At 36.8% G+C, this 24,776-nt stretch overlaps 2 protein-coding genes across 2 annotated transcripts; one reads left to right on the top strand and one right to left on the bottom strand.

Annotated features, from left to right (window-relative positions):
* Positions 1-1,619: 1,619 nt before the first annotated feature.
* On the top strand, positions 1,620-9,866 carry LOC121733514. The gene is made up of 3 exons (XM_042123785.1): positions 1,620-1,725; positions 1,827-2,019; positions 9,473-9,866. Exons 2-3 carry the CDS (start codon positions 1,899-1,901, stop codon positions 9,820-9,822), a joined length of 471 nt encoding a protein of 156 aa, XP_041979719.1. The 5' UTR covers positions 1,620-1,725; positions 1,827-1,898; the 3' UTR covers positions 9,823-9,866.
* LOC121733506 lies at positions 2,296-4,381 on the bottom strand. The gene is made up of 2 exons (XM_042123773.1): positions 3,981-4,381; positions 2,296-3,846 (listed from the first exon to the last, which is right to left on the bottom strand). Exons 1-2 carry the CDS (start codon positions 4,061-4,063, stop codon positions 2,343-2,345), a joined length of 1,587 nt encoding a protein of 528 aa, XP_041979707.1. The 5' UTR covers positions 4,064-4,381; the 3' UTR covers positions 2,296-2,342.
* Positions 9,867-24,776: the final 14,910 nt, after the last annotated feature.

Genomic DNA, 24,776 nt, shown 5'->3' with positions numbered 1-24,776 from the left:
AATCTATTAATTGAGAGATTTTGAACGATTTCTGGGATCTTATTATAAAGGCGTATACATTGACCTTTAAAAGAATTTTTGACTTTAGTAAGTCTAGTCACCGGAATTTCAAGCTTATGTTTATTACGAGTATTTCTCCCATGGGTATCACATTTTTTCGTGAATTGATATATATTCTTTTTAACAAATAATACATTTGATAGGACATATTGAGAAGCAACAGTTAAGATTCCAGTTTCCTTAAATTTTTCTCTAAGTGAAGTAATACGGGCCAACTTGTAGATTGCCCGCACAGCTCGCTTCTGCAGCACAAAAATTGTATTTGTATCTGCAGCATTGCCCCACAGCAAAATGCCGTAGGACATAATACTATGAAAGTAACTAAAATACTAAAATACCTATAGAGGAATCTTAAACAAGTATAGAGGAAACTTAATTTAATACTAAGTATTAAATTAAGTTTAAGTTTCCTCTGGACTTATAATTATAACAATTACGTGCTAAAACTCTATGAATTCCATGAATAGAATGAAGATGTCAGAAGTTATAAAGTCTTTATAACCTAACATGCTGATATCTTCATTCTATTCATGGAATTCATAGAGTTTGAGCACATAATTGTTATAATTAAGTCTATTAGATTGTTGAACTGTCCTTTATACTTAAAATAATGTCTGTTTAAGTTTTTGAAGCATTTATTTTTGTTACTTTATTATATTGTATTTATTTCTAAAATACTGTTTTTGTCATACATTTTTTTTCGTTGATTTAATAAGAAAGTTAAAATGCGTAAAAGTGAGATTTTTATGTTTTTTTTAAATAGCATAGATATGATTTGTAGCGAACGTATTTTTGTTAAAATATATAAGTAATAAAACATTTTTTATTTTTTGATTTGTGGCCTTTAAATCAACATGATAACATTATTTATGAAAAGTATTTTATATGCTAAAGGGACTTTATCTGCTCCTACTAGTCTGTAAAATAAAGTTATCATTGAGCTTACAGAAACAATGGAAAGATAATTAAATAACGCATCGATACATATATAATACAACACCGCTGAAAGGAATAGCTGAGAAAAAAATAAGAAATAAGTACGAAAATAAAATAATATTCTATGAGCTCTCCTGAAAAAACTATGATTTTGAGATGTGGCCCTTTAGTTTATGAGCAGCGATATGATTGTGGTTCTTACATTTAGTTATTCTTATGAAGATAAACTCGATTCTAAACCTTAATACTTGTTTCATAAACAGGGTATTAGAATGTTAGTAGCAAACCTTTGGCTCTTATACTCACTGTACACTAATCTTATGAATATTATTTTAAGCCATGGTGATTTTTCAAGGCCACAAGTTGGACTTCAAGGAAGGGTAAGGAGTGAACACCTGTGGCGAGAATTAGCCGAAATTTTAAACTCGGTGGGTGGAAATGGTGTTAACAAAACTCCTGACAAATGGAAAAGGGTAATAAGATATTAATTATTAAGCAAAGTATGTACTGCTGTTGCTTGGGTACCTCTGAAGACCATTTATTTCAATGTATTATTTTATATTTCATGCTACAGGTATGGTCTGACTGGAAAACGAAAACAAAAAAGAAAGCCTCCCTGGTGGGCCTGGTAAGGGAAAACCATTAAGTCGACTTGAGGAGAGGGTGTTAAGAGTAATTGGGATCACTGCAATAACTGGAACTCAAGCCATAGAAGAAGCAGGTTTTCAAGTGAGTGAACCTTCATATTATTATATTAATGTTATATCTTGTTTTAATAATTCTATAAAAACTTGCATATTTCTGATCAACAATTATATTTTTGTACTTAGGAACCATCTTTACCTCAAGTGAATACAGCTGAAACAGAAGAAAGGGTACCATCACCAGAAGAAATTGAGCTCATGACAATACCTCCAGAAGATACATCCATAATTACAGTGCCAGCAGATGTAACATCTCCTCCACCAGCACATCCAGTCAGTCCTGTGCCAGGCCCTTCTAATAGTAGAACTATACAAGGAGGTAACTATTATAAAATTAGTATTGTAATAGGCAATTTGACAGAAAAATTGTTGTTTTATAATTTTTCGGTCTATTCATTGTGTAAAGGCGTTAATGAAAAAGGTATTCCTATAGAACGATTTGTATTCAATAACCAAGATAATTAATTAGGAACTTGACAAAATATATTTTTGGAAAGAGAGAGAGAGTTCACACGCGGCGCTCTGGCTGGCACAAGAACCAGCCAGAGCGCGGAAACGAAAAGGTCAATGTCAATGCAAGACACAGATGATGGCGCCTACGCCGGGCGGAAGCGCGGTGTTGCCACTTCACATATTATTTTATTAACTTAAGTTTGCTGCTACTTCACATGCTGGCCCCGTTGGAAGCGAAGATTCCAAAACAGGTAGCGGGCAGAGCCGGTTGTAGGCGCGCCGTAGAGTCCCTGAGGTCGTCTGGATGTCTGCTACTCGCGCGATGCCATCTGAGCCAGGGTAGAGGTGGACCACACGTCCAAGCAGCCAGCGGTTCGGAGGCAATCGATCGTCCTTGACCAACACCATCTCGCCTAGATGAAGTTGACTGTGATCACCTTTCCATTTTTGGCGGCATTGCAGCTCAGCAAAGTATTCTTTGTAGAATCGTTTCCAGAAGTGGCCCTTTAATGTGCTTATTCTTTCATATCTAGTCTGTAGGTGTAATGGCCTCTGATCATCTATTTGCTCTGGAATATTGGTCATTGTTCTTCCGATCAGGAAATGGGACGGTGTAAGTGGGATTAGGTCAGTGGGATCGGAAGAAAGAGGAGTTATGGGCCTAGAATTGAGTATGCCTTCTATCCCTACTAATAGAGTGTACATTTCTTCGTATGTTAAATTGGTAAGTGTTAAAACTCTTTTTAGATGATGCTTAATCGACTTTACTGCTGCTTCTGCTAAGCCGTTAAAGTGTGGTGAATACGCGGGAGAAAATTTAAAATTAATCGCTAACTCTGATGCCGAGACACCTATCTCCTCACCACTCGCCTTCAAGAACCTAGCCAGATCCCTGCTAGCCGCAGTAAAATTGGTTCCGTTATCGGAATAGATACTGATGGGCTTTCCCCTACGAGCAACGAATCTCTGCAGCGCTGCGAGGAAGCCATCTTTTGACAAGTCTGTCACCAGCTCAACGTGTACAGCCTTTACCGCCAGACAAACAAAAACGCAAATCCACGATTTAATTAATTTGCACCCTCTACCTTTCTTGTCAGCAATCAAGATTGGGCCTGCGTAATCGACTGCTACATTTAAGAACGGATACGTCATAGAAAGACGTTCCTTTGGCAAGTTACCCATGACTGGTTGGATTGATCTACCTGCGAAACGACAGCACTTAATACAATCATGAACTGTTTTTCTTGCTAGATTACGACCTGCGATTGGCCAGTATTTTTGACGAATAGTGGATAATAAATGCTGTGGTCCCGCATGCATAGTGAGTATGTGATAGTGTTGGAAGATTAATTTCGTAAGATGGTGTGAAGCATGAAGTATGATAGGGTGCTTGGTATCGTAACAATATTCCGAATTTGATAGTCGTCCTCCGACGCGTATCAGACCGTCATTATGCATAAACGGTCGCATATTCTGTAAACAATTTTTTGCAGGTAAGTTATTATTTTTTGATAAAGTGGAATATTCTTTAGGAAATATTTCCATTTGTGCTAATTTACATAATGTTTGATTAGAGGACACAAGTTCCTTGACTGTTAGATGTCCAGTGTATTTATTGTGTGAGTGACGGCAGTTATATATGAAGCGCTGAATATATGCCATGACTCTCTGTAGTTTGCAAAAATTTGAAAACCTTTCTATCCAATTTCCCATCTCACTAGAGACGCTGGAAGTTACTTGAGATGACAGTGCGACATCGCAAGGAATGGACGAAGCTAAATTTCTTTTATTTACCTCAGGTAGTAATTCTTCCTTTATTTTTACAGGATTCTCTGGCCATGTTGACTCGTCGTATTTAAGGAAAGACGGGCCGGACCACCACCTCTGCTCGTGCAGAAGCTGAGTGGCATCGAGGCCTCTACACCCTATATCGGCTGGATTGAGAGCTGTAGGCACGTAACGCCATGACAAAGGATCAGAACATTCAGCTATCTCGTCCACTCTGTTCCTAATATAAGCCTTAAGCTTTGAAGACTCTGTTTTAATCCAACTAATAACAATGGTAGAGTCACACCAGAATACCACCCGGTCAATGACCCTGTACAAACTGAGCGCCTTATTCACCTTTTTTGTAAGTCGTGCCGACAGTAGAGCTCCACAGAGCTCTAACCGAGGTATAGTAGTCTTTCGAGCTGACTGAACTCTACTCTTAGCGGCAGCTAAATGAACAGAGAATGTCTGATCACCAGAGAGTGTGCGAACATATATGCATGCACTGTACGCTTGACCAGATGCATCACAAAATGAATGAAGTTCAATTTTTGCCGAATTCCCTAACATACGTCTAGGTATTTTAAAATTGTTTAAGTCTGGCAACGCTTTAAGAAATTTTGACCATTCTAATTGAATTTCTGGAGGTAGTGGGTCCTCCCAGCCTATTTTACACTCCCAGACCTTTTTTAAAATAAGTTTTGCCTGTAATATATATGGATTTATAAGCCCCAAAGGGTCGAAAATCTGAGCTAGCGTGGACAAGATTGTCCGCTTCGTCGGCATGGACTGACTATGTGAAATGTCAGAAGTTGTGAAATACAATTGATCATCATCACATGCCCAACGCAAGCCTAAAGCCTTTGTACTATTATCATGAAATTGTATTGATTCGTTCGCTCCAATTGCACCTTGAATTATATTTAAAATTTGCGGGCTATTAGACCGCCATTTCCTTAGTTTAAATTTTGCGGATTCTAATTCTTTTATTACACCCTTTGCTATATCTACCGTCTGACTTATGGAGTCAGCACCCGAAATGTAGTCATCTATATAAAAATCATTCGCAATGGCTTTGCTAACTTGAGGGTCATTGCACTCCTCAGCAAGCTTTCGTAAGCACCTTGTGGCTAAGAAGGGAGCCGATGCTGTGCCATATGTGACAGTATTCAAGGTATATTTTGTTATTGGGTCGTTCGTGTTAAAACGCCATAATATATGTTGCAGATGACGCTGCGAAGGACAAATTAATATTTGCCTATACATTTTTTCAATGTCCCCACAAAGAACATACTTATGCAATCTAAATCGGATTAGAATCGAGAATAAATCATCTTGGACAGTTGCCCCTACCATCTGTAAATCATTTAAGGATTTCCCATTTGATGTGGGATTTGAAGCGTTGAATACAACTCTTAGTTTTGTACTAGTGCTCTCCTCATTGCACACAGCATGATGAGGCATGAAATATTGTGTGGGCCTAGTAATATCGTGACCTACCTCACTCATGTGACCCATGTCATAGTATTCTTTAATAAAGGTTTTGTACCTTTCCTGTAAAATTGGCTGTCGCGCCATCTTTCGTTCTACTGCTAAGAACTGAGCCCTAGCAGAAATGTATGAGTCACCCAGTGTATCTGGATCCTCTTTAAAAGGTATTTTTACCACAAACCTGCCCTCACTATCTCGCCTTGTATTGGCAACAAAATCTTGTTCGCACTGTTTCTGTTCAGGAGTTAAACTCTCAGGTCTATTAATTGTTTCAGACTCGAAAAATTTAGACATCTCAAGGTGGAGTTGATTCTCACACAAATGATGGCAGTGGACGGTGAAGTGCTTAGGGATACCTTGATAACTCGGTACAGAACCTGAGACCAACCATCCCAGCTTCGTATCGCTAAGTGTGGGCTTGTGCTTACCCAAAGAAATGTTGTTGTTCAATAAAACATTCCAGAATATATCAGCACCTAGCAGCATTTCGATTTTTTCAGGGGTGTGGAACATCGGGTCAGCTAAATTCAATTCAGAGGGGATTTGGAATGATGAGACATCAATTATCATAGTAGGTAAGTTTTGAGTTATGTGAGGGACTATAAAACAACTGACATTCGCATTGTATGGATACATGCGTGAAGCAATATTTATTTCACAACGTTTAGTTATACGTGAAGACTGATAATTTAATCCTTCTACCGACGCAGCAGTAGAATAAAATGGCAATTGCAATTTAGTGCATAAGCTTTCTGTTATGAAGCTTGCCGTGCTTCCATTGTCAAGCAAAGCCCGCACATGGTGTTCCTTCCCATACTTGTCTTTAACCTTTAGCAGAGCCGTCGAAAGCAAAACAACTTTACCTCCTGTATTCGACAGCGTTATGTCACTATGAGACGAGACAGATGCGGGGGGTGCGAGCGACGATGCAGGGGCAGCGGGCTGTGGTGCAGCCGCTGCCAGGACTACGCTGGACGAGGTACTTGCAGCTGAATCCAAAGTAGAACTTGGCTGCTGTCCATGTAATAACGAGTTATGTCGTTGCGAGCAAATACGACATGGCCCTAATTTGCAATCCCTTTCTTTATGTCCTGAACGCAAACAATTTATGCATAAATCTAATTGTTTAGCCTTTTGAATTCGCATAGGAGTGGAAAATGATTTAAATTTAAAACATTTATAAATTGAGTGCTTGTTTTTACATACTGGACAAGCAAACCTACTAGTACTAGTATTAGCATTGCTCTGCTGCAGAGAGGTAATAAACGTTTTATGTTGTTTAGGTTTGAGGTTTGTCTCACCCATAGCCTCCAGCATGTCCGCACGAGATTTCAAAAATTCATAAAAATCTTTAAGGGTCGGAAGAACTTTCATTTTGTTTCTCTCTTCCTCCCATTCCCTATTTGTGCTAGGGTCCAATTTAGCAGCTACAAAATGAATAATGAGTATGTATGTCCCACTGATCTGTAGGCAGCTTCAGGGTATTTAGAGCCCTGAGATTTCGATTAGTACTATCAATTATGCCCCGCAAAGCCTGGGCCGATTCCTTGTAAATTGGTTGCATATTAAACAAATTAGTGATGTGACTGTTAACTAACACTCGATCATTATTAAACCTATCACACAGCAAGTCCCAAGCAACTTCATAGTTTTCCGAGGAAAATTCAAGAGAACGTATGACTAAAGCCGCTGTATCCTTTAACGCAGCCCTCAAATAATGAAACTTATTGATATTTGGTATTGTGTTATTGTTGTGTATAAGAGAGGTAAATGTGTCATGAAACTCAAGCCAATCTTGATACTGACCAGAAAATGTAGGCAACTTAATAGTGGGTAATTTCAGACCTGTTGGTGCGGCAAGTACTGTACCCGTCTCGCTGCCCGTAGTGTTGCTCGTAGCATTAGCCTCTGCATGGCGGCCGCTCAGCTCGCGTGCAGTTGCCAATGTTTCGAAATAAGTGAGTTCGAACTCCTCCCGCTCCGTGAACTGATGCTCTGGAATTTGGGAGATAATTTCGATTTCAGATTGGATGAGATCAAATTCTGTGTACAATTCCTCTATTTTAGATAATCTCAAATTTAACTCACAAATCTTTACAGCTGAAAGAGATGACTCTAATGTTTCTAAATATTTTTTAAAATGTGTTAATTTTTGTTTACAAATACCTCGCTTCCTGATAAGTTTCCTTTCATTTTCCTCCACAGTGAGCTTACTAGGATCCTCACATGAAACTGACATATTTGGAACCAATAATAATGCAGCCAACAAAAATCAAAACAATACTTAAATGCGAGTGATGACGATGACCGATGTTGATGAGGTGCCCGATGTAGCAGCAGGATATGAACACGAAGCTTGTAGACTTGTTGCAGTCTCACTCCGCACAAAGGTGCAGTCTCGCACGTATGCCACACAACTGGAATTAGCAGTTACCCAGTGTATAATATTTGTTACAGCAATTGACATGCAAACTTTATACTGCAGATGCTGTCTCGACAAAGAAATGCAATTAATGCAATATTTATAATAAATTAGATTGAACTTACAAAATACTCAATGATTTTAATGAAACAATATTGAAATTTGTGCTAAACCACTCAATAATAACTAAGTAACCTAATTTGTATTATGGAAAGGTATTTTGTATTGTTTACCCTTTAAATTAGAATGTAGAACCAATATGTGCTTAGTGCATAAACTAGGCACAAAATATGCAACGTGTTTATCAGTATTTAAATCCAAAACTGAACCAATCTAGTACTCAGTTCTAGGTGTTAGGATTGGAATATGTATATGGAATGGATAAGTGAATGAACATCGGAATAAATGGAACAAACTGACCAAATTAACTGCGTGATGGGCCTCCGCCGCTTGTTGCCACGCGGTGTATCAGTGTCCTGGTGCCTCCGAGTCGTACGTTGTAGATGTGCGCCTGCACAGCGTGGTGGGCCTCCGCCGCTTGTTGCCACGCGGTGTCTCAGCGTCCCGGTGCCTCCGAGTCGTGCGTTGCGGATGTGGATATGCGCCTGCACAGCGTGATGGGCCTCCGCCGCTTGTTGCCACGCGGTGTCTCAGCGTCCCGGTGCCTCCGAGTCATGCGTTGTGGATGTGGATATGCGCCTGCACAGCGTGGTGGGCCTCCGCCGCTTGTTGCCACGCGGTGTCTCAGCGTCCCGGTGCCTCCGAGTCGTGCGTTGTGGATGTGGATATGCGCCTGCACAGCGTGGTGGGCCTCCGCCGCTTGTTGCCACGCGGTGTCTCAGCGTCCCGGTGCACCACTTTTCTTCACGCCACTTTATTCCATTTAGCTGGACTGGTGCGGTTGTGATCGTCGGCAACGTGATGGGCCTCCGCCGCTTATTGCCCGTCGCCTCCACGCCCTCGAAGTAGATAGTGGAATTTGAACAAAATGGCGTGCTTGCTTCCGCCACGCCGCGCCTTCGTGTATAACTCGCGTGTGAAACCTTGTAAAGGCGTTAATGAAAAAGGTATTCCTATAGAACGATTTGTATTCAATAACCAAGATAATTAATTAGGAACTTGACAAAATATATTTTTGGAAAGAGAGAGAGAGTTCACACGCGGCGCTCTGGCTGGCACAAGAACCAGCCAGAGCGCGGAAACGAAAAGGTCAATGTCAATGCAAGACACAGATGATGGCGCCTACGCCGGGCGGAAGCGCGGTGTTGCCACTTCACATATTATTTTATTAACTTAAGTTTGCTGCTACTTCACACATTGATTTAACAAAAGAAAAAATCCAATAATTTTCAAAACTCTAACTGACAAACTAATTAGATTTACAATTTAAATATGTTGTCAAATAGCCTATTGGTGGTAAATGGTAAAAGTTGTATTAGGATACCTACTACTAAATTATTGAATAAGTATATACCTAAACGAGTTATTGAAACTACCAACATTAAAATATAATAACATTATTGAATAACTTCACAGCCAACATATTTTGTTAGTTTTCTCTCCATGTTAGATTTTATATTATTCATTCAATAAACCACAAAATACAGAGTAATATAGCTTTTATCTGTGTTCACAGAAAGATCGCCGGTATCTTCTTCACCTCGTCGTCGCAGTCTCAGACAGCGAAGACGCCAAACACCTTTCGACCGAGCCACCAGTGAGTTTGTGGCAATAGAGGAGAATCGATTGCGATTCGAAAGGGATAGGGATGCGCGTCTATATGAGCTGGAAAATGAACGACTCAAAATAGAAGCACAACGTGTTCAACTTGATAGGGAGCGAGTTCAAGTTGAAGCAGAACGCGTTTGGGTCGAAGAAGTCCACACCCACGTAGAGGCAGACCTGCGTGACTCCACACAACAATTGAATTTAAGAATAATAGCTTTGATGTCACTTTTAGAAACTCGTGATTTGAGACCTAATTAATTTAATTTTATATCCTACTCTTAAGCTAATTTCAATTTACGACATTTTGTTTTTTTAGCTATGTAATTATATTTTGTTATTATTTTTTAATTTAGACTTCCTTTATACTATATTAATTTTATAAGTGCATAGTGTACTATTAATAAAACATTATTTTAAAGAAAATAAGAACCTTTTTAATTTTTATCTTCAATGGAAATGAAATTGTTACATTGCTTTCCCAAATCACTTACACCTACCATTACACACTAACAATTTTTAATTTTTATCTTCAATGGAAATGAAATTGTTACATTGCTTTCCCAAATCACTTACACCTACCATTACACATTACATATACTTCTGCAATAGAGCACACAAATAGAACAGACAGTAATGTTCCTATCCATACCAAATCATATAGGTTCCCCTAATGTCACAAACAGGAAGTAGAAAAACAAATAAATCAGATGCTTGAACAAAATATAATAGAACCGTCATCTTCTCCTTGGAGCTCACCTATATGGGTAGTTCCCAAAAAATTAGATTCAAATGGCCAGCGCAAGTGGCGTATCGTAATAGACTAAAGAAAACTTAACGATATAAGTGTGGGTGAAACCTATCCTATTCCACAAATTTCTAAAATCCTAGACCAACTTGTTTAAAGCAAATATTTTACAACCCTCGACTTAGCTTCCGGGTTCCATCAGATTCGTATTTCAGCCGATGATGCACCCAAAACTGCATTTTCTGTTCCTCAAGGTCATTTCCAATTTAACCGTATGCCATTTGGCCTTAAAAACGCACCAAGTACATTTCAAAAATTAATGAATACCTGCTTATCAGGACTACAAGGAAGTCGGTGTTTCGTTTATTTAGATGACATTGTAATTTACTCATTTGACCTTGAATCACACATAGATAATCTTAAAGCCGTATTCGATAGACTCCGTAAATTTAATCTGAAATTACAACCTGAAAAATGTCAATTTCTTCGTAAGGAGGTAGTCTATTTAGGACACACAATCGGTGAGGATGGTGTAAGGCCAAACCCAAAAATAACAGAAGCCGTAACTAAATTTCCTACACCAAAATCACCTAAGGACATAAAGTCATTTCTTGGACTTGTATCCTACTATCGTAGATTTATCCCTAACTTCTCTAAAATAGCAAAATCACTTACTAATTTACTAAAAAAGGATGCGCCATTTTTTTGTATCGGCTACCATCAAAGCACCACCCTTGTAACTCAGCACAATCATATTTTTAACTCTAGCATTGAAATCGGAGTGCCGGATTTCAACCTCGTTAATGATAGCTGCTGTAACATTAAGAAATTAAATTTAAGCATGAAAAATGTGACCCCTATTAAACTACAAAACTTCGACTTAGATAATATTAGGGGTTTAATATTATCTATATTTAGGGGTCAGTCGGCTCCGAGACTTCTTCAGTGACGGTTCTGCCTAAGGGTCCCTTCGTAATCCAATATTAGTCAATTTCAAAGTTAAATAAAGTGTTTAACTAAAAATCTTTTTTTTAAAAAGCCATTTGGAAAAGGGGCCCTAACAGTACGAACACCAACCACATCGTTCTATTTATGAGCAGCATTGGGTTGGGGACGGTACTCTAATGCGAAGGAGTCACAATAGATCCTTAAGGGTCGCAGTGACATAAGGGCTACTTGACCTGCCTTCAGCAATAAAAAAAAGGCTATTCAAGAAACTTGTTTTACTTTGCTAAAGTGTCAGAATCGATGTGTAGATGAAATGATTATTCCTTTTACGAGTACTTGTGGAATCAAGCAATATTGTCCTGGTAAGCCAAATCTGGTGGGGTTGAAAATATTTGTACTGGCGAACCCTAAAGGTCTAGTTGGAACATTGATGTTTATCAGGGTAAAACAACGTACCCTAGATACGAAAACTTTGGGCTAGGAGAGGAAGCAGTGCTGAATCTTACAGACGATATTACTTCAGGTCATCGACTATATTTTGACAGATTTTTTACCAGTGCTAAACTAATCAAGGAACTTTCCAACAGGAATTTAATGGCTACTGGAACAATTCAAAAGAATCGACTCCCTGCTGAAGTCAAGATATTGCTAAAAGAAAAACATCGTGAATTGCTTCGAGAATGTTGAGGAGCTTGTCAAGTTGTGACTAACTCTAGAAATACAATTGTGGTATCTGTCTGGCTTGACAATAAGCCCGTTATGATGATGTCAAAAATACACGCCAAGGAGCCAACAGATATTTGTCGAAGATGGGGCAAGAATTTAAACAGCTATATCTTTGTTGCTAGGCCTTATAATGTAAGAAACTTCAACAGTAACATGGGCGGGGTTGATTTAGCCAATAGATTCTTGGCAGCGTATCCAAGCCGTTTTAAAACTAGAAAGTGGATATTCAGTCCAGTAGAGTTTTCAGTCATATGGTTGACCTTGCTGTCAGTAACTCCTGGATATGTTAATAATAATAACAAAATAGAAATCCAGCTTTTCCTGTATTTCGATTTAATTCTGTGGCGAAAAGCATATGGTATTTTGTCTAAATTGTAAAATCTCTTTTTGTGACAGACCACGTGCTTTGTTAACTTTCTTTGTTTCAACTCTTCAATTTGTAAAAGTAGATTTTATTTGAAATATTAACTGTATTAGCTCTTTACCGTGGTCATACTATTTTTTTATGTTTTATTTGTCATAACAAAACTGGCCATGACCTAGTTATGGCTGTCATTGTCAAAAGTTCTATAAGCTTTTTGTTGTTCCACGTATTTTGAGCTTTTTCTAAATTTTACTGTTCTTTTCTAGTATTTTTGTGAAATTAATGTTTGTGATGAACTCCGCAACCACGTGCTCGAAGTCTTCGGGTGGAGAACACGTGCTTGTGGGCCATCAACAGCGTGAACATTCCAGGGGTGCTCTATCCCGGACAACTCTGCTCTGCTCTGTCCCGGACAACTGTGCTACTTTCCGGTTGGACTGCTGCTCTATCTCGGCTGCTACTTTACGAAACTCTAGCTGGACATCTGCTCTATCCCGGCTCGTACTTTCCGGTTAGACCACTTTGCTCTGTCCTGGACATCTGCTACTTCCCGTCTGGACCACTGCTGTCTTGCAGCAGAGTTTGGCCGCCTGGAGCCGACCACGTGCTACTCATGCCGTCTGATTGACGCATCTCTCCCGGCACACTGAACTTGCTGCCACCGACGGGGTCCCGATCATCTCGGCACCAACAGCTGGCCGTCGACCCTGCGCTTGTCTGGAAGCTCAAGGAGGCCTGAGGAGCTGGAGTCCCCCAAGTCGCTGTCTGACCCAGATAAGTGCAGTGTACCTAAAACCCGCGATAAGACTGCGAAATAGGCTGAGGCTAGGCTTCCTACCCGCGTACCCTCTCTCCGACTAGCTAGGTTTCTCTTTTTTTTTCTTTTTAATAAATTTGTTAAATTGTTCATTTTTTCTTTTTATTATCTGCCCCTTTTCTCTTTTTTTGTCCCCTCTGGTGACACGTGACCCTGCCATCTTCGTGACTCTGCCGTCTTCGTGATACTGCCGTCTTCGTGATCCTACCGTCTTTGTGATCCTGCCGTCTTCGTGATCCTACCGTCTTCGTGATTGGACCTGCCATCCCTGCCATCTAAGTGACATTATAATCTAAATATTATGGGCAAAACTCAGAAAAAAGAACAAGTAGTGATTGCCCAGACTGCTGCAGGCGATAACAACGCGAGGGCTATAGCACATTCACACAAACAACATAGTGCTGTCAATCATATGCGCCTGTCTGCTGCTGACTATTCTAGTGGGGTTCTTCTGGCTGTACAAGAGGCTGCACACGGCTGGATGCAAAGGCAGATGCGGAACGAAGCCCTGGAGCGAGTCTGTCCGTCTGAGCTACCACCGCGGTCGCCGAGACAATCAAGTAGGTGCGCTGGGCGAGTCCAAGGTTTGAAGACAATCCGGTAGCTGTAACCATTATAATATGTATTTTTTTCCTATTCGGGGCTAAGGTTTAGTAATAATAATCAATTAATTAATTATGATTTTGAGTAGATAAAGAATAAGTGTTATAACTATAGAAAGCTAAAAATGGTTCTGACATACGCGCGAATATGATACGCGCCGCCCAATACGATATAATTAAATGGTTAAGATGGTATATTTTTAGAATAATGTTTTATTGATTTTAGTATGACAGAGCAATCGATTTCGATATATAATTCTCTTGTAGAAAAATACTTAATTAAAGCTGGTCAGAAAAGGTTTACGGGAAATATTATAGAAAATAAATTAAGGGAGTGTGAAATTCTGATTTGATAAAGTATTATTATTTTAGAAAGTATAAAGTAAGTATAGTGAAAATGTGGGTTTAGTTAAGTATTGAGGTAAAAGCAAAAATTCAAATAATTTATTTAGAGATAAAAAAACTTTGTAATAAGTCGGAAAATATGAAAATGGAATTCGATTTGAAAACGGCTTGTAGTTTGCTGCCATTTATGGACTGTAATGAGGAGACCACGTAAAGTAATTAACATAGTTCCGGAAAATTGCGAAACTAAATTAATTTTTGGAAATTTAGATATCTGGAAACCACTTAAAAACAATAAGTGGATTTTCGTACAATCAGTACCAGGTAAAGTCTCTATAGACTGCAGAAACAGCGAAACACACGAAATTACAATTTTAGGTACCGGTATTTTGTCTCTCCCTAATAATTGTATCGGCTACCATCAAAGCACCACCCTTGTAACTCAGCACAATCATATTTTTAACTCTAGCATTGAAATCGGAGTGCCGGATTTCAACCTCGTTAATGATAGCTGCTGTAACATTAAGAAATTAAATTTAAGTATGAAAAATGTGACCCCTATTAAACTACAAAACTTCGACTTAGATAATATTAGGGCTTTAATATTATCTATATTTATCCCCTTTGTCAAGATCATTTCCTGGACCCAAATATTTATAACCCGGCAATGTGAAGTCTCCTTTAAAGTATTTTATAAAATCCAAATTATTCATTGCGCTGGTGAATTATAGAAAACCTGGCCAAAGGCCGGTTACCCTACCGCTTGAACGACCGCAACGGGGAAGTGGGGAGCCTCAAATGGCGGGGGCAATCGATCGATCTTAAACCTCTTTGTACACTGATGTACTACTAGTACTTATATCTCAGCGGCAAACAACAATCAAAGGAGGAGACGGTGATTGTCCAGAATGCAGTTGGCAGTAATCATCCGGAATTCAAGAATTCCGTTTTTATCTCTCCACCACAAATATTTTGCTGGCTATCATCGTAGTGATGTTTGGCTTGGGATTCCTGTACAACGTGTACCGAATATAATATAAAACAAAATTCTTATAAATTATAATTATGCAATGCAAAATAATGTTATCAACTTATCATGCAAACACTTTTTCAATCGTAGACGCTTCAAATAATTCCCAGGTAAAACATTGTATGGGGCCTTGCCATTGTTCTTTGAAAGTACGAAACAATGGATAAAGAAATACTAACTCGTAACACAAGTCCTTCAGGTACTACACTACGTGGTGTGAAGCGTCCACAGATATTATAATTATTATTATTCATCACTACCGCGAAGGCCATGCTCCGAATAAAAAGTATTTGCCAAGTGATAACTGACATGCACAAAGATTTTTTTTTTATTTACATCCTGATATAAAGATTACTTTTGAAACTTACAAACAGCATGTTACAAACGTCATAAATATTTCTTTCGCACAGCTTGGAAATGAACAGTGTGGAACATGTGAGCAATTTGAGCTTCACAATCCTTGCCATGCAAAAAATGGACCTGACCGAGCTTGCAAATGAAACTCTTACGTGAAACATAAAATGAGATACACCATAATCTAGAGGAGCCCGAAAAAGGTAAAGAAAGTAATCAAAGAATAACTACATTTTTTTGACAACACTCGACCGCGTATATCAACTACTAATCAATAGAATGACTCTCATAGCAATGGCTCGTGGCTCGTGGCTCATGGCTCGTGATTTGACTTTATGGCTATGCACATCAAGGATGATATATTTTTTCTTAAGTACAAAGTAATGCTCAAAAAAGAAGACTTACCTAGGAGAACCACATTCGAGAACGGCGTTAGACAATGTCTATGAAAGTATAAATTTACATATCATAGAATACTCGAAATGTGGATAGATACTTTTAGAGCAAATAAGTACATAACATTAACATTACATTTTCTTAATACTTTCCTTGATTTTGAAAGCTTATGTTTGGCGACTTAAATAATCGAAGGAAAAAAACAGGGTAAAGAAGTAAAGAGCATATATACAGAAAATAATTATTGAATATGGACTTGAAGAAAAAAAACCTGTTATGGTTACTGACTCTGGGGCAAATGATAAAAAAGCTGTGTCTTTATCAAACATGTTAAGTACATGTTTGATAAAGACACAGCTTTTTTATGTATTGGGCATAGGTTGCATAGCCTAGTAGGACAAAACTATGTTAAAAGTACACTTGAAATAGAAAACATTGTGAAAAGTCTTCGTTGATGAAGCCAGAGAAATAATTGACATTGATGAGCTCAATCCTTTTAATGAAGAAATGGAAGAAACGAATTTATTAGATAGAAATAACTTACGCGTTACTTCAATTAAAACTGCTGTTCCGACTCGGTGGCACAGTATTCATGGGTTATGAACTCTTTCTAACATTAAGATGTTAGAAAGAGTTTTTAACCCATGCAACATAAATCCAATACACAGACTGATTGTTAAATTGAATTAACCTGATTTAAAGATTGAAGATACTAAGTACTTAGCTTCTGGGTGATTTAATTCAATTTTTGAAGAAAGAATGATGCAAATAATGGTACCCACCACCAATAGCTTAATGTAATTCGTCATTGGATAGATTCTCGTGACCTAAAAAAAAATATTATGGCCACTAGCTCCAAATCTTAGTCCGTTCAGAAATAACAGGTATTATAACATGCCAGCTGTGAAAGAATAAGAGTATTATTATTATTTCATAATTCACTATCCTTTTATACATCAATAGGAGTTATGAATCATTTCCTTACCTGCCCGGGAGCTTCAGTTGTTCGTTTGTATTGTGTGTGTGACTGGCGACTGCGCTTCCCCGTCTTCCCGTACTATTCAGCGACTATTTACGACCATAGCATTGTTTTTGAACTCCGATAACCGTTTCTTTACGTTGACCTAGGCTTTTTCTTGGGCTTTGGTGATACTTCTAACGAACTGTGAAGTGCTTATCGAACTAATGTGAAAAAATGGAACCTGCTCGCATCTGTGTTATGTTTCGTAGAGGGTTGTACCGCGGAAGATATCAGCGTCATCTTTTGACTGATAATCTCCAAAGACTACAACCAGAAATAGCAGCTTATATGCAAGACAATGTAGTCTTGGGGGTAAGAGCATATTTTAATTACAATAACTAATCATTTATTCACTTACTCGTTGCGTAAATATGCGCGTGGTCTTTTTATGCTTAACTATATACCCATTATTTTGACTATTGTTATGTGCCAGAAGTGCGTTATCCGATGAAGAGATGCATTTTTGGACCGGACGTAATAACGAACAATTCGATTCCATATTAGAGCAAACACCCTCATTAATCCAAGAATGCAGAAATCCTAGAACTGCATTGGGTATATGTATATCTGACAAAACTACGAACCGGTGATTCTAATGAAAGGCTTGCAAGTTTATTTAATATGACAAGGCAAAACCTAGAGCGGCTAATGAATAAAGCACGAGATTGTCTTACCGAGGAATATATGTATAGTTCTTCGTCTAGGAATGGACCACGTTACAAGAAATAACATCAAAGAAAGGAACCTTACTAACCAAGAGCAATATACGGAGACGATGAAAACTCGAAGGCAAATATAATATGCGACGGATCATACATTTATATTCATAAAAGTGCTAACTTCCTGTTTCAGCCGTTTTTATGGTTTATTATTTAGCAGAACCACAAAACTCAACAATATCTAGCATAAAATGTTCACTAAAAACCTTTATTAACACTTTTATTAGATTAAATATGCAGCTATTTAAGAAACTACCAAAATCTGTAAAAGAAGCGAAATATTTGAATACTTTTAAACGACTATTACGCAATTACATCAACGACAGCTAAATTCTTAACCTTAATGCAAATATAACCAGTGATAGCGTTTTGTACTTGGACCACCACCCAAGATGTTTAGCAAAGACATTCGCTTCCTAATTATTATGTAGTTGTTTTTTTTAATCTACCCGCACTGTCGATATTTTAAAATGTTGTAATATTTTATTGTTCTCATATAAGTGACGAAAAATGTCTTAAATGAGAAATAAAGATCTTTAAACCGAAATATGCAGACCGACTCCTTTGTTATGACCGAGTAACTCGGACTCAACTTGACCCGCTTTTCACGCTTATACACCGATATAAGGCTCTCTCCGTAGTCTATCTCAATGATGCATCCTTTCCAAGGAACGCACAGATAATGTAGCCAATTACCTAGCTATATTACGCAACGCATAGTGTCGAGCTCACCTCAAAAAGTTAGGTTAGATCTATTATTTCTCTCTCTAAATATTGTTTTAAGTAAAAGTTCTTTTTACAATGGTTTATAGCAGCGAAGAGAAATTTGATAATTATATCAATGGTATCATGGACAATAGAAAATACGGGATTTCCAAGATCCTTTTGATTATTATAGTTGTGATGAATTTTGATGACGTTACAGGTATTCTAAAGATGTGGTACTTTCTATACTTTTACCACAATTATACGTGAAAATTTGAAAAAAAAAATTACAGCAAGAGGTCTTCCAGTGCCACCAATTTACCAATTGCTTGTGAGTTGTGGCTTTAAGATTTTATTCTTCTGGCAGTTTTATTTTATTTTTTTACTATTTATTTAGGGAATTTTAGGTCTCCGCTTTTCATATTTCAAAGATGGATCAATAGGAGCCGTATATACATGTTCACATAACAGCTGGACTAACGAAAAGATGTTTGTTTTATGGCTTCGACATTTTATTAAATATACGAAACCTGCTGCAGAAGCATCCGTATTACTAATTTTAGATGATCACAATAGTCATGCTACTCTAGAAATTTTTGAATTGGCCAAAGAGAACCATGTCCTAATGCTCACCATTCCTCCACACTTGTCCCAGGCACCGTCTACAATCTCTTGACGTTGCGTTTTATTCCCCGCTTAAAAGAGCTTAAGAGTGCAACTTGTATATAAAATTATATATAAAATTTGATAAAATTTACTCCATACGATATTGCTGGACTGTTTAAAGCCTACACTAGAGTGGCTTCTATAGAAAAAGGAGTGGAATTACCGAGCGTGATTTTGTGACATTAAAAATATCTCGCTAGAGAGATGGTCCTGCATTGTGGAAAATTAAAGGTATGCGAATAATCACAAAAGGTTGCTTGCTTTACCAAGCATAGGCAAAGCACTTCGAGCATATAAACCTGCTTACACCGAATAGTTATTGAAGTAAAAATTAATGCATTAAGAACCAACTTCAACAAAGAATGAAAAAAGATTGAACAAGCAAAACCGTCTGGCGCGTTTCCCGATGATATACCAAAACCGTCACTCTACTATTACAATGAACTGTTATTTCTGTCAGACCAAATGTGTGTAAGTGATACTGAAAGAAGTTTAAGGCTAGGTAGCAGTGAAATAGCGCGTGGCAAGTTTTTTTATCCTGTTTCATTCCTTACATGATCATCTAAAAATTTTGAAAAATTACGACCTTTACTTGAGGATACAACGATTCGATTCGCATTAAGTAACACAAGAAGGACTATCGATAGAAAACGAAGCCAATGTTACCTCTTTTGAAAATGATTTTTCAATACTGTGCAAAGAATCCTAAACTAAGCGACCTAATTTTTATAGCTTTAATTAGATACTATCCGTATTCGCAAAAATGGAAATTGTAGCATTTATTTATTGATGCCAGTGACAAGATACCTAGAGAATTCGCGAACGCTGCGACTTACCGAGCTTCGACAGTCGCGCGGTGGCGCTTAGTGACAACGGACCTGTGTCAGTTTGCTTCATACAAAAACGAATCGGTGTATTTGGTGATAATAACAGTGAATAGTGCCTAAATAGTACTGGGGTAGGACAAAAATTAACAAGTAAGTTTAATCTGTCTACCTCATATCAAATTATTTTAATTAAATATTACTTTACTTCTTACACTATTTTCTCCGTTTCATATAAATATCGTAGTAAAAATATAAGTTTTAAAGATATTTTTTATCACTTTGTGCTACAGAATAGTTAAATTAGTAAGACTACTGAAAGGAAAAGGAATATGGATATAATTCTATGATAATAAATTTTTATCAAGAATATGTTGATAAAAATGCAAGGTCAATATGTCATAGTATAATATATAAACAATATAACAAAAGAAAGTATAAGTAAGATATCCAGTAATAAATTTACCAACTGCGGCAATTACGATATATATGTAAGTACATAAATACGAAATAAAACTAAATGAAAATACCTTTTTATTGTAGGTCCATAGAACAGCCCCAAAAAATAATGACTAGCAATAAGTCACCTGTAGTTTCAGAAAAAATGTGTAAGTAAAAGATAATAAGAAAAGTAATGATGAATTTTTATGTTCTATCTGTTGTCATGTCACGCATCCACATGACAACAGATAGAACCATAGACATAATATATACCTAAAGACCAACAAAGAGTGCGAGAGAGAAGAAAATCCTTTATGGAATTATAACAAGATGAAAAGAGAGAGGCAGTCTAATGAAAATTGTAACAACTTTTATTTGACAGGTCGTCAAAAGTCGTCAATCGTTTTTATGCCCTTTCGGTATTTGCAATTTATTATTTAAATCGTATGTTATTTTCAACAAATACTATTATATATAACAATAATAACTTGTGCTGTGAGTGATTGCAGTGTAAATCATAGGAATAATCCTGAAAAATATACATTTCACCCGTAATTAATCTTCATGTCCTAATTGCTACGATGTGTTTATTTTTGCTATATTCTGGTCTTTAGTTCTCTATTTCAAATAAAATATTGTGAATCCTCCCTTTTACTTTCATATTTTGCGTAACTAAAGGTACTATTGTTCCTATATTACACAAATTTTGAAGAAAAATTTTTCATCAAAATTTCTTACATATACGCTAGTGCTTGAATCAAATTTATCGATATGCTTATCGATATTTTACAATAACATAAATCTAAAATAAAAATCATTTACCTTTATATTTATCACCTTAAGCCCGGCCGCACATTATCCGAAATTTCGGAACGCACTCTGTTCATACATTTTGTTGTAGACCCATCATACTAAAAGAATTTCTGACGTGTCAAAATGTATGAGCGGGGCGGGGCGTCTGAATTTTAGTGATCACAAATTCGGATAATGTGCGGCCGGACTAAAAGGACATATTATCTTATTTTAACTAATAGTATATTATAATATAGCTAATATAATATAACTACTATAATATAGAGTGACTCTAAAACTAGAGGAAGGTTTATATTTATATATCATAATCATTTGTTTTACAGATTCCCTCAAGATCCTCTAATAAGAGGAAAATGGCTGAAATTAATTGGGCGTGTTGGTTGGAATCCCAAGAAAAATTCAACAATATGTAGCAAATATTTCATTGAAAATTTTTAAAGAAAAATTAGAATAAATACTATTTTGGTTAAAGGAGCTATGCCAACTTTATTTGTGCCAGTAAGTTTGACATACTGTTGCACTTGTTACTGAAGCAATTATTAAAAATAAGCAATTATAAGCAATTAATGCTTTTTAGTTCATTTAAGATTATACTTATATGAACTAAAAAGTATTAAATAATCCTTATTCTGTACTCAATCTTCATAATTTTGAAGTCGGTACCAGTCCTAAGTATATAAGTTGCTGTTATACCTATTCTGTAAGAGAACTGGCGATTAGGTTAGCTGGTACCGATTGCAAAATAATGAAGATTGAGAACAGAATTATACTGAGTACAGAATAAGAATTATTTAATACTTTTTAGTTCATTTAAGTATAATATTACTATTGTCATTGCCTTGGAAGTCGGTTTTAATTTTTTGTTTAAAAATAATAATTTTACTCATTTTAGCTGTCCTTAACGTTTTCTATACTTACAGTTGGTGTTTTAAAAAATCAAAATCAAAATTGCTTTATTTCTGAACAAATCTAAAATAAAATATATTTTCAGAATACATGGTGCCTACCACCGGTTCGGTAACTAAGCCGACGAGAAGAACCGGCGTAAGAAACTCGCACGCCCACTTTTTACCAAAAAAAGTGAGAAAAAAATATATCTTTTAAAACAAAATTTACAATGCTGTAACTAAAAATTAAACAATGTAAACATAGATAGATACATAATAATTGTAAGTCATGTAGAAGTAGCCTTGCAAGCAGTCATTCAGCATTCTACTCCCAAGATGTGCCATCAATTATGAAATCATTTTGGCTTTGGCACAAAACGTTCTTTGACTACTTTTTTAAATTTATTAATCGAAAGATTTTGAACGTTTTCTGGGACCATATGTTCCCATTTGAATATCAAGGAGTCACTTCGATTTCTCATTGTTTCCATCACCAGACCACCACTTTTGTGAACATGATACCTACTCGGAACAATACACTGTACAGCAAAAGAAAAAATTTGAAAATCGGTTCATAAACGGCGGAGTAATCGTTGAACATACATAAAAATATATCCACAGGCGAACGTCTAGACTCCTCCTGTTTGGAAGTCGGTTCAAAATAATTGTAATAAAATATTATGATATTTTATAATATGTATTTAATTTAATAATAAAATATAATATACTATGTGTGTTGTTTACTATCAACGTTTACTTTCAATGTAAGGACTGATTTACCAGATAGATTTTACCTGAGTAATAAGCACTACTAGGTGTACATTAGAATAGAAAATCCTAATAATTAATTATATTTTTACAGAAGGTTTTTTTTTTACAAAAACCACGTAACTAAAAATTTTAAGGTTTTTTTTAATGATGGCAATACCTACAGAAAAGGTTACACTAGACAGTTTAATTCAATTTTACAAACGCAGCATAATTAGCACACCATCATACTGTAAAAACACATATTTTACAAAACCTACACAACTGCGTGCAAATTTTACATAAACAACGGATCTGAAGTCGTGATGTGGTGTGATGCAGATTTGGGTATCGATATTTTTATCGCCATTATTATTGCGGTTGCGTTATTATCTACACTAATATTATAAGGCTGAAGAGTTTGTTAATTTAAACGCGCTAATCTCAGGAACTACTAGTCCGATTTGAAATTTTGAAATATCCTTTCAGAGTTAGATAGCTCATAGCGAAGAAAAAGAGGAAAATGTGGTAAAAACGGGGAAAATTATTTGGAAGGGCTTGTCTCACGCACTATCCAGCAATTTTTACGTTGTTTGGCATAGATAAAAAGTAGACCACGTGAAGGATCATAGGCTATTTTTGTGGGCTAATTTATTTGTGAAATTCCAACTTTACGGGGGCGAAGCCGCGCGGAAGGTCTAAATATATTATAAACTAGCTGTTACCCGCGACTTCGTCCGCGTCAACAAAATTGACCAAATCTTATGCAACAATAAAATAATTTTGAAAATTGGCCCACAAACGGCGGAGTAAAATATAGGTAAAACATAAAAAAAGTAAAAATATCCTCCTCCTTTTTGGAAGTCGCTTAAAAAGTAGCCTAAGTTACTCCTTATTACATCAGCTATCGGCCAATAGTCCCGTCAAAATCGGTCCAGCGGTTTCAGAGATTAGCCGGAACAAGCAGACAGACATACAAAAATTGTAAAAATTGCTATTTGGGTAAATGTACCGTATGTACATTTATATTATGCATGTAGTAAAAAACGGTTCTTTCAATATTACAAACAGACACTCCAATTTTATTTATATGTATAGAGTATAGATGTATTTATTTTATTATAGCCGAATGAAGTGCTAATATTAAGTAATGAGGTGCTGATATAATAACTCAAAATAATTAGTGCATCTTTAAAGAATGATTTGTATCATCTTCCAACTATAATTTAATATTAATGCCAACTAAAATTGAAAAGAAATTAGAATTATTAAGTCGGAAGGCCCAAATAGTGACGAACAAGTGAATATAAACATAGCTACTGCTTCTGGGATAGTCGCTTCCGGCATAGGCTATTCTTAGTTCGAAGAATTGTGTTCAGCTATGGATGTTCCAGAATTCAGTTCAACATCGTTTTTGAAATTACATATAGAAGCTGCAGCAAAAATTGAAAAAGATATCGCTATCTCAGAAGGCAGAGTTAAAAATGCTTATCCTATCGTAGATGTTAAGATTGATGGATGATGGTGTCATAGATCGTATGGGTCCAACCAGAAGGCATCATCGGGAGCAGCAGAATAATCAGCAGAAGAACAGGTAAAGTCCTTTACATTGGCGTAAAAAATAAATACTCCTTAGTATGTGCGCGAGCTGAAAATAAATATACGCCACCAAAACAAACAAATGACACAAATGTTTTAATAATTACGAAGGTTCGGCTAGCTCCATGGAAAAAGAAACTATCGTAGGTTTTAAGGCCTAGCCATACCAATGTACAGCATGATATTTGGACGAAATATAGCAGATGGCGACTTTTCAACTTACACTGTTATTCTCAAAGCCAAGCCGTATGAACACCCGCCATTTGGGGGTTACTGTAGAAAAAATTGAGTGCAGGAATCACAATATACTACGTAATTTTTGTAAAATATTACGTACTACGACACAGAAACCAAATATTGTTTAGTGTTGAACGACGACGATTTTAACATCAGGTATCTGTAGATACTTGATGTTAAAATTATGACTATGCGAAATGCCATAGTAAGAAGTTTTAACCATCAC

Source organism: Aricia agestis, chromosome 1 (genome assembly GCF_905147365.1).
Source record: "Aricia agestis chromosome 1, ilAriAges1.1, whole genome shotgun sequence".
NCBI lineage: Eukaryota > Metazoa > Arthropoda > Insecta > Lepidoptera > Lycaenidae > Aricia > Aricia agestis.
The sequence above is the reverse complement of the archived record's forward strand: the minus strand, read 5'-3'. Positions and strand labels throughout refer to the sequence as shown.

Excerpts from the sequence above, each read along its gene's own strand:
- LOC121733514 (XM_042123785.1), top strand. The coding sequence starts at position 1,899 with ATGACAATACCTCCAGAAGATACATCCATAATTACAGTGCCAGCAGAT. Across the intron at positions 2,020-9,472 it reads TAGTAGAACTATACAAGGAG|AAAGATCGCCGGTATCTTCT; the intron begins GTAACTATTATA and ends CTGTGTTCACAG.
- LOC121733506 (XM_042123773.1), bottom strand. The coding sequence starts at position 4,063 with ATGCCACTCAGCTTCTGCACGAGCAGAGGTGGTGGTCCGGCCCGTCTT. Across the intron at positions 3,847-3,980 it reads AGTCAACATGGCCAGAGAAT|GTTTTCAAATTTTTGCAAAC; the intron begins CCTGTAAAAATA and ends TTGGATAGAAAG.